Source organism: Belonocnema kinseyi, chromosome 2 (genome assembly GCF_010883055.1).
Source record: "Belonocnema kinseyi isolate 2016_QV_RU_SX_M_011 chromosome 2, B_treatae_v1, whole genome shotgun sequence".
Classification (NCBI taxonomy): domain Eukaryota; kingdom Metazoa; phylum Arthropoda; class Insecta; order Hymenoptera; family Cynipidae; genus Belonocnema; species Belonocnema kinseyi.
In genome coordinates, this window is record NC_046658.1 from 130700908 (window position 1) to 130711844 (window position 10937).

The window sequence follows — 10937 nt, forward strand, 5'->3', positions numbered from 1 at the left end:
TCAATAAAAAATAAAAGAGTTAAATTTTTCTTTAAAAAAATAATTTCCAACTACAAAAAACTAATTTTCAAGAGAATAGTTATATTTTCAACTAAAAATAAATTTTTTGAAATAAAGTAATGAATCATTGACCAATAAATAATCATTTTTGACCAACCAAAACTAAAGCCATTAAATTTTCGTTAAATAATTCATATTTAGCAAATAAAAAGAACTTAAAATTGAATAATTAAATTTTTAGTAAAAAAAGTTTATTTTTCTACAGAAAAATCTAATTTTCAATAAAACAGTAGAATTTTTAAACAAAAGAATGAATAATTATTATTTTTTACCGAAAAAGATAAATCTTCAACAAAATTAATGAATTTTCAACTAAAATAGAAAAATGTTCAACTAAATATGGCAGAATTAAATTTTCATTAAAAAATTATTGTTTAAAAAAAAAAAGAAACGAATTTTCAATCAAAGACGAATTTTCAATTTTTAATTAAAAAGATTAATTTTGAATCGAAAACATTAATTTTCATTAAGAAGAGTCAAATCATATAAAATACTAGATTTTTTAACCAAAAACGAGAAATTATCACCCAAATAGTTCAATCCCCGAAAAAAGAACTTTGAAACCAAAAATTGAATATTTAAATTTTTAGTTGAAAAGATTGATTTTCAACAACAACAAAAAAGTCATTTTTATGAAAACAGTAAAATTTTTAAACAAAAAAATTCATTTTTCTCATAGGAATGCCATTAACAACTAATTGGTTAAATTTGCATTTAAAAAGTTGAAAATTACAAATCAGTAGATTAATTTTTGACCAAAAATTACAAATCTTCAAATAAATGCATGAATTTTCAACTAAAAAGGAACAATTTTCAACCAAAGAGATAAATTTCCAACTAAAATCATAAATCCTAATCAATAAAATTAATTTTTAACAGAGAAGTTCAACTTTCAACAAAGTAATTATATTTTTAATTAAAAAGGTTAAGTTTCAACCAAAAACAACAATTTGTTTCCATAAAAATTAAATCACCAACAAAATAAAGGAAGCTTCAACTCAAAGAGATAAATTATCAACCAACTAGTTCAATCTTTAACTAAAAAATATAAATTTTGAACTAAAAATTTAAAATTTCAATTTTGAGTTTAAAAAATTAATTTTTAACAAAAAATCTAATTTTTAATAAAATAGCAGAATTTTTCAATAGTAGAATGAATTATTAAAACAAAACAAAAACAGCTTTTAACCAATTTACTAAATTTGCATATAAAAAGATGAATTTTGAAACGAGAAGATAATTTTCTACCAAAAAAGACGAATCTTCAACAAAATAAATCAATTTTCAACTAAAAAAAGAAAAATTACAACTAAGGACGGCAGATTTACATTTTCATTAAAAAACCAGTCTTTGAAAAAACAAGAAATCAATTTTGAATCAAAGACGAATTTTTAATTTTCAATTTAAAAGATTAATTTTTAAACAAGAACTTTAATTTTCTACCAAAAAAGTTCAAGCATAAAAAAAGGAATTTTCAACTGAAAACGAGAAATTATCCATCAAATAGTTTCAACTGAATAAATTAATTCTTAAAAAATTCGTTGAATTTTCAAACAAAATAATTTAATTTTCAACTGAAAAAGATCAATATATAACAAAAAGATCAAATCTCAACTAAAAAAATTATTTTAAGAAAAGCAAACTTTCAATAAAATGTATAAATTTTCAACTAAATTAGATCAATTTTTATATATAGATTTATATATATATATATATTTATATATATATTTATAATAGATTAATTTTTAACGAAAAAAGTTCATTCTTAATGTAAAATTTAACATAGTTGATATTTAAAACAAACAAGATTTTCATTATAAATCATAAACAGAAAATTTGAATTTTTAACTAAAAAACAGTTTTTAGCTAAGAAAGAAAAATAATTAAGCAAAATTTTTGAAATTTCAAGAAAAAATCGAATTTTCGACAAAACTGTTGAATTTTGTTCCAAATAGAATAAACATTGTTGAATTTTAAACCACCTAATAAAAATTTTTAACTGAATAATAAAATTTGTAACTCAAAAACATGAATTCTCAACCAAGAATAGTAAGATTTATAATCTAAGGGATGAATTATTGACTAAAATTATGATTTTGATAAAATTTCTAATTTCTAAACTGAAACAAATTTCTTTTAAAAAAATGATGAAAGTTTTGCTTTGCTGTCACCTAGTTCTGAATAAAATATTAATTGTTGATCTTTTTAATGACTTTTTTCAATTTTTATAAGATTTCTGAATTTCGTCTGTTTGATTTTTTTTTGTCTTTTTCTATTATGAATATGTGAAGATTTGTTCGAGAACATTCCGATTAGAAATATAAATTTATAAACAAATAAAAGTTTACGCACCTTTTCCTCGCAGGATTTGTGGCAGATGAATTTGCACGCTGTAAGAAATTAAATTTCATTATTTACCAAGCCATAATTTCAAAATATTTCTAAAATTAAAAATAAATCTTTTCTTCTATCCAATAATTGTAATATCACAAAAAAAATAAGGATAACATTTGTTGAAGGTAATTTTTTAGAAGGAGTAAGTTTTATTCAGACAATTTCGTGTTTTTCAAAATATATCTGTCGTCATGGAAAAACAAGAGAAACTTTAACCGATATTTGGGTAAAATTTATCCTCTGAATTTAATTTTTGTCTTAGCTAATTTTTACCTCGGAATAAAGGTAAGTGTTATCTTTCGTTTTTCCTGTGGTATGTATTTTTACAATAAAAGTGTATTGTTAAATAAAATAGTTTAAAATAAAAATGCATTACAGCCATAACTGAGGGTGAAATAATTAAAAATTAATAAATAAAATTGGAAAACTTTATATAAATCAATCAATAAAATTGAAGAAATTTATATAAATAAATAAAATTAATTAATTGTATAATATTTTTAACTTTTTAATTAAAAAAAAAAAAAAGATTTCTACTACACTACAACTGAAATGTAGATTCCCTTGCGTACCGACCGCGGATGATGTTATCAACTGATCATTACCATGCTAGTCGGGACCAGTTAGGAATTTTCAATTTAGGATAGGTTACGACATTATCGACATACCTCGGCAGCAGGATGCCTGCTTTATCACTGCTTGGTGGCACAGTTGACATGGTCTTGGCTTTCGTAGTTTTTTAGTTCTGAAGACGTGACATTGAGGTTCAAATTCAGTCTAGAAAACAAAAGACGTCATTGTTATTTTTATTTTAATGAGAATTAAAAATGATTATTTAAAGTGTGTCGCAAAATTAAAGAAGCCGAACACGATAAGACGTTTTCTAATATAAGTAGGGAGCGTCCAATATTATCTCACGCTATTTTAAGTGATTTAAATTATAATTAATAATATCAATAATTAATTAATTAATATAATTAATTTTTTCTTATTTTTAAATGCGAACTATTAATGTTTTTTTATATAACCGTTAATCGAACAGCAAATAATAATAAGTTAAAACTAGTTTATACTGGTATGAGTATCCTTTTAATAAAATTGTGTACACTTTTCTTCATTAAAAAAAATTGATGTAATTTAAATGTCACTTAGACGATAAACTACCGAAAAGCTAAATTTTTAAGAAAGTAGTTGAATTGTCGACTAGAATAATCAAATTTCTACAAAAAAATGGAATAATTCATTTTATAGATAAAAAGTTAATTTTAAACGAAAAAAAAACGAATTTTAAACGGAAGAGATCAATTTTCTACTAAAATGAAGAATTTTCATCAAAAAAATGACCCTTTCATCAAATTGTTGAATTTTCTATAAAGCAGAAGAGTAATTTTTTTAACCTAAAAGAAATTCTTCTTAACAAAATTGTATAATTTTCAAGAAATTATATTTCTTTTTAACAATATTATTGAATTGTCAACCAAAAACATGCATTTTTAACCAATAAATGCATTTTTTACCAAAAAATATGAGAACCTTCAGTTACAAAAAATTAATATTCACCAAAAAATGAATTTTAAAAAATATGCTTGAATTTAAAAAAAAAAGTCTACAAAACTGTTCAATTTTCTACAAAATAGATGAATTTTTCACAAAATAGTTCGATTTTCAGAAAAAATTTATATAATATAAGTATTAAATATTTTGTTATAAGGTAATCGTGTTTGGTAAAAAATGCTTAAAAGTTTAAATAATTTATTTAAAAAAATTTTTAAATTAAATATTCATTTGTTTTATACAAAATTAAACTATTTTGTGCAAATTTCCTTTTATTTTCGATTGAAAACCATTTTTAACTACAAATATAACTATATCATTTTTTGCTAAAAAATTATTATTTTTATTTGAAAAATCAAGGAATTTTTTTATAATTTATTTTTTTGTATGAAGTTGATTTGGACGACAATTTGATATCTTGTTAATAATTCAATTTTAGTTGTTGTTTTTTTTTACAAAATTTTAATTTCAACTACTGTGGCGCAAGAATACTATTTCGTTAAAAATTGAACTATTTATTTTAAAAATCAGTTATTTTGTTGAAAATTAGTTTTTTTTTCACATAAAATTAATTTTTCTTATATATAAAATTTAGCGATTCCATCCTTTATTGGATTTTTTTGTATTTTGTTGAAAATCCGTCTATTTAAGTAGAAAAATAATCTTGTTTGTTAAAAAATCATCATTTGGATTGTGTATTAAACTATTTTGTTAAAGAATAGTTTCTTTTAGTTGAAATAAAAAAAATGTCCTTTTTTTATTTCAATTTTTTGTTATTCTTAAAGTGCAATAATTTTGAAGATCAAATTTGAAGTTATTATTTATAAATCTTTCACATTGAAGAAATTTCGAATTAAAAACATAAAAATGACAGAATTTTTAATATCAAGAATTGAAATTTGCATAATTTTATATTATACATTTTTTAAAATTTAAACTCTTAAATTTGAAAGATTTACAATTTAAGGTTTTGCAATATTTGTAGGTGTTTTAATTAAAAATTCTTCAATTTTAAAAATATGGAATTCCAAATTACTTAACTTCATAGATTTATGTTTTAAAGGTATATAATTCAAAAAAATTTAAATACTTCAATTTTGAACATTTATAAATCAAATTTATTAAATTTTGCATGAATTTAAAAAACAAAAGTAAATTTTTAAACTCTACATTTTTTTAATTTAGTAAATTTTGAAGGTAATTCATAAAGATTTCAAAAATTTTAATTCCGAATCTTGCAACTTACATAATTTTATATTCTACAATTTTTAAATTAAACATTTTAATTTCAAAGATTTCCGATGCAAAGTTCAGAATTTTTTAAAAGAGTTTTTATTAAAAATTCTTAAATCTTGAAAATGTAGAATTGTATATTGTTAAATTTTCAAGATTTGAAGACGCACAGTTGAAAAATCTTCTATTTTGAAGACGTATAAATAAATGTTTTTATTTTTGATAACTTTTAAAAAAAGGTCGAGTTTTCTATTCGAAATCTTTTAAACTGAAGAAATTTAAAATGTTATTGATGAAAATTACAAAATTTTTCATTTTAAAACTTAAAATTTGCATTATTTTTTATTGTACATTTTCGCTGCAATACTTTGAATAGTTGAAATTGAAAAATTTTGAATTTTGAATTTTGAAAATGAAGGATTTTAATTTATTCTGTTTTCAAGATTTGAGGAAGTACAATTGAATCTCTTCAATTTTAAAGATAGATAAATTTTACTAATTATAATTGAAAAATCGTCAATTTTAAAGGTCACAAATAAAATTTCCTAAAGTCTGAAAATCAAACTTCGAGCTTTTAGCTCTAAAGTCTAAATCTTTTAAATTTTTCTATATAATTGTCATTTAATCTTTAATTTTTTTTATTTGTTCCCTTGCACCAACATATAATTATAAATTATTTAGTAGCTCCCATGAAACAAAATCGAAATAATATTTTTTTTTAAATTACTGTTCCAAAACAGAGTTTTAATTATTTCGGAAAATGCCCTCTTCCAAGTAGAAGTTATTTTTTTTTAAATGTCCTCTCCTAACTCAGAATAAGAACAATAATTTAATAAAAAATATAAAAACAAATTGTAATTTTCATATTAGTAAATTAGCGAGAAAAATCCCAGTTTCGGAATCACCATTTATTACAGTGAAGAAAATTCCTGGTTTTTCCGATTTCCCGGTCAGATATAAACACCTTGACAATGTAGTAAATTATTTCAAGTAAATATAAAAAAGGCAGGCTGGTTAAAAACTCAAGCACTTTTCTGGGAAGCTTCACAATAACGCTTTTAACAATTTGTGCTCTTTGGGGTTCCTGTTTTTATAGCATTCCTGAAGTCGACGGGGGACGAGAACAAAACGGCAGTCCGTCATATGGTCAGCTTTACAACCATCTTTCACTTTGGAAGGGCTTTGGGACAATTTGGGACACATGCCATTTTTGACTGACGGAAATGAGATGCCTTATTAATTTTACGTATTTTCAACGTTATATTTCCTCTCATTTTTCAATTATTACAAATCTTGCTAAAAATAATAAGTCTTTAATAATAATCGGTAAAACATAATAATATACATTTTTTATATATGAATTTTAGTCAAACTTATTTCTGCTTTCTCAGCCTTTCGAAATGCTTAAAAACTGTCAAAAATTGATTTCAAAATCTTCAACAACCTTATAATTTTTTTTTTATTTTATGGACTCTTTTTAAACTTGTTATCATTTTTTTAATTATTTTTAAAGTTCTAAACAATTTTTTATATCATTCGAGTTTTCTTTAAAACTTTTTATAAATACTGCAGAATTAAAATAAAGTTTAAAAATCTTCCGGATCATTTTTTGAAAAATTTGGAAATATTTCTAAATCTTCTTAAATATACCCTTAAAATTATTTGACAGAACACAAAGAATAATTTTTAATTTTTCAATTTAAAAATAAATATCGGTAAACTGGAAAATAAAAAAATTCTAACTTTCATAAATTGTACAGATCGAAGGTTAAAAAAATCCACGCTATAATTTTCAATGCTCATTAGATTTTTTTTAAATTATATAATTTGAAGTAATTTCAATAAAAAGGATTAAAACTTAGATTACAATTTATTGTAATTAAAACTTTTTAAACAAGAAGTTAATTCTTTTCATTTTAAATTGTCAAAAATTAATAATTATTCAATTGTTATTTATGCATTAAAATTTATTTTGAAATCTTGTTAAATATTTTTTCAAATTATTGATTCGAAAGACAAATCGTTAAATTTTTAAACTCATCAAAACTTCTAAATATCTTTTAACCTAATAGAATTTTTTCTAAAATAAGGATTCTTCATTTTTTTTTTTAACTTCTAAATTTGTTTTTATTTTAAATTCTTTTTATGTGTTTTGTGAAAAATAAGTTTTAAAATTCGGAAATAAGAATTTTCAATAAAAATTCTACATCTAGATATAACAAAAATTAATTTGCACTAAATAAATAAATTGTTAAACAAAATTTAATAATGAAATCTTATGTTACAAAAATTAATTTTTAACCAAAAACATGCATTTGAACTAAAACTATGGAAAATTCAATTGGAATAAGTTTAATTTTAGGTTAAAAGATTACTTCCCCCCCCCCCAAAAAAATAATTTTACTTTCAAATAAAATGATGACTTTCCAAATAAAATTGTAAATTTTTAACTGGACTAGTTAAATATCAAACTAGAAAGATGAATTTTCAACTAAAATTAGGAATCTTTAACTAGAATAGTTGCCTTTTGGAACAACTAGTAAATAAATTTTCAACTAAAAAGATAATTTTTCAAACAAAAATTCAATAATTAAATTTTTACAAACAAAAAATGAATGCTCAACCAAAGAGATGACTTTTTAGCAAGAATTATAGAATATGCAACCGAAATGAGAATATTTACATTTTCAGTTTAAGTAAATAATGATTTTCAACAAACACAAAAAAACAAATTTGCAACTCAACAGTTAAATTTTTGGTAAAAAAATCCTTTTTATCATAAGAAAAAAGTAATTTTTAATAAAATAACTTACACTTGAACAAAATAAATGAATTTGTAATTAAAATGATGAACTCTCAACCAAAAAAGTAATTTTTCGACCAAAAAGTTTAACTTTCAACCATGTAATATTATTTCCAACATAAAAGATTAATCTTTAACCACTATAATAAATATTTAACTGTATTTGTTGAATTTTTAACCGAAAAGAAAAATTTTTAAACAAGAAGATTAACTTACAGAAAAAAGATAATTTTTACAAAAAAAAGAAAGGATTTTTAAAAAAATAAGTACATTTTTAAAAACATAGTTTAATTTTCAATTAAAAAAAAAAACAATTTTCATCCAAATTTTGAGTTGAAAGAATCAATTTTCAACCAACGTAATGAATTTTTAACTAAAAAGGTGAATTTTATACGAAAAAATGAATATTCAACCATAAGGATTTAATTTATACAAAAAAGCGAATTTTTCACAAATCACATACATTTTTTAAGAAATATTTTAATTTCTAAGTAAAATATATCAGTTTTTAATCGAATAGTTAAGTATTCATAGAAAAAAGTACATATTCAATCAAAAATAGAATATTTAGATTTTCTGTTAAAAGTTCAACTCTACCAAAAAGAAAAAAAAACAAAAAAAAACGATATTTTAGCAAAACCGCTGAACTTTTAATAAAAAACCATCTGGTTCAAAAAATTGTTGAATTTTCTACAAAATAGATTATATTTTAACCAGAGATTTGAATTCTCAAACTAAAAACGAACAATTTTAAACGAAAAGATTAGTTTTTCCATGAATATTACATTTTAACCAAATAACTGAATTTTTAAACAAAAATATAAATTATCAACCGAGAAGATTAATTTTCTACCAAAATAGGCGAAGTTAAAAATAATACATGGATTATTAACCTATCAGTGGAATTTTCAATTAAAAAGATAACTTTTCATAAAAAAAGTTGAATTTTTAACTCGAAAATATACACTTTTTACGAAAATAACGCTCTTAAATTTTTATTGTCAAAAAAAGAAATTCTTTTTAATCAAGGAAATGAATTTTCTACTAAAATGTAGCATCTTAGACTGAAATAGGTAAATGGGAATTTCAAAAATGAATTTTCAACAAAAAAACCACGAATTTTTAAGAAAATTATTACATTTTTAACCTAAAATAGGAATTTCCCACTAAAACCAAAAAACTAAAAACTTAAGTTTTAACAAGTAGGTCAAATATCTACCAGGTAGTTGCATTTTGAATTTTCCTTGAAATAACAGTTTCATTTTTAACTAAAAAATATTAATTTTCTAGCAAAAATAAAATACTTACATTTTCAATTAAAAAAATAAGACTTACAAAAAATAGAATATTCAAAAAAATAGGCAAATTTATAATCAAAGAATGGATTTTCAACTAAAATGAAGAATCTTTAACTGGAATACTTAAATTTTTAATTAAAAAGAATTAATTTTCAAATTAAAAAAAGAAACGATTTTCAGCAGTATAGTTAAATTTTCAAGCTAAGAAATAAAATATTCGACCAAATAATTAAATTTTTAATCTAAAAAGAAGAATTAAAAAAAAACCATTGAATTTCTAACACAATTATTAAATCTCCTACAAATTATATTAATTTTGCAACATAAAGTTTAATTTTGAACTAAATTCGTGACGAGGATCTTAAATCAGTAAAAAAATCGCACAAAGAGAAAAATTGCCAAAGATTTTTCTTATATTGGAAAGTAATAAAAATTCAATAATAAATTATAATTTAATTGAACTGAGATAATCTGAAAAATCTGCGACCTCAGATAAAGTAGAAATCACTATTCTAAGTTGAAAAAAAAGATATTAAAATAATTAAGATTTTAATTTTTCCGCGATCAGAAATAAATTTCCGGTTTTTAAAATAAATTTCCGTTTTTTAAATTAAATTCCCGGTTTTTATCCAGTCAAAAAAAAAATCCAGGTAAAAAAAACCAAACGGATTTATTTTTCCAACCCAATAAATAAGACACGAGGTATCCTAACTAATGAATCCTAATCCTTCCGCAGGCAGCAGGATCAATCGTGCTGCCTCGCCCTGTTCGTGGTTTATGCAACTGAATCGTAACTTGAATTTCATTCTTCAAGATCAAGATACTCAAGAGTCAAGATCGGAGTTCGAGGTCGTGCTCACCTTGAGCTGAGAATTTTTCCTAGTCAAGTTCAACAGCGATGTGCATATTTATATACAGTCTTTATTTTATTTAACATTTTTATCAGATCTTGCTCTAATTTTAATTCTTCTTAAGTTTGGGACGACTGAAAAATCCCGAAAAATAAAATTTCCGACACAGTAAAATTTCCAAATTAGAAAATTTCCGAATAATCAAATTCGCGACTAATAAAATTGCGGAAAAATAAAAATACCGATTCGGAAAATTCCCAAATAATAAAATACAAGAATAATAAAATTACCGAAAAATAAAAATACTGAATTGGAAAATTGCCGAAAAGTAAAATTCTCCAATAATAAAATTGCAGAAAAATAAAAATACCGAATTGGAAAATTCCCGAATAATAAAATTTCAGAATTATCAAATTCCCGAATTGGAATATTCCCGAATGATAAAATTTACGACAGTTTATAATATTACCGAATTGAAAAAATTCCGAATATTAAAGTTCCCGTCAGTTTATAATATTACCGAGTTAGAAAATTTCCGTATAATAAAATTCCCGACAGAAAATTGCCGATTTATAAAATATCCGAATTGGAAAATTCCCGAATTTTAACAATTAGAATTTTTTATAAATATATTTTATTGAACGCACGTTTTCAAAAATAAGGAAGGCGATACAAAAATTTAATTCTACATTGAAAGAAAAAATAATGACTCACATTTTGACGCTTTTTTTGAAAATGTGCATA

At 22.0% G+C, this 10937-nt stretch overlaps 1 protein-coding gene across 4 annotated transcripts in view; it reads right to left on the bottom strand.

Annotated features, from left to right (window-relative positions):
• Positions 1-10937, bottom strand: part of LOC117168125 (tensin-3) — a 639780-nt gene that overhangs the window by 353074 nt on the left and 275769 nt on the right. For all 4 annotated transcript variants that reach the window (XM_033353532.1, XM_033353537.1, XM_033353534.1 and 1 more), the window contains exons 2-3: positions 3123-3231; positions 2413-2450 (exon numbers count right to left, since the gene is read on the bottom strand). In XM_033353532.1, the coding sequence (XP_033209423.1) occupies positions 2413-2450; positions 3123-3231 (147 nt within the window). The remainder of the gene's footprint in view (positions 1-2412; positions 2451-3122; positions 3232-10937) is intronic.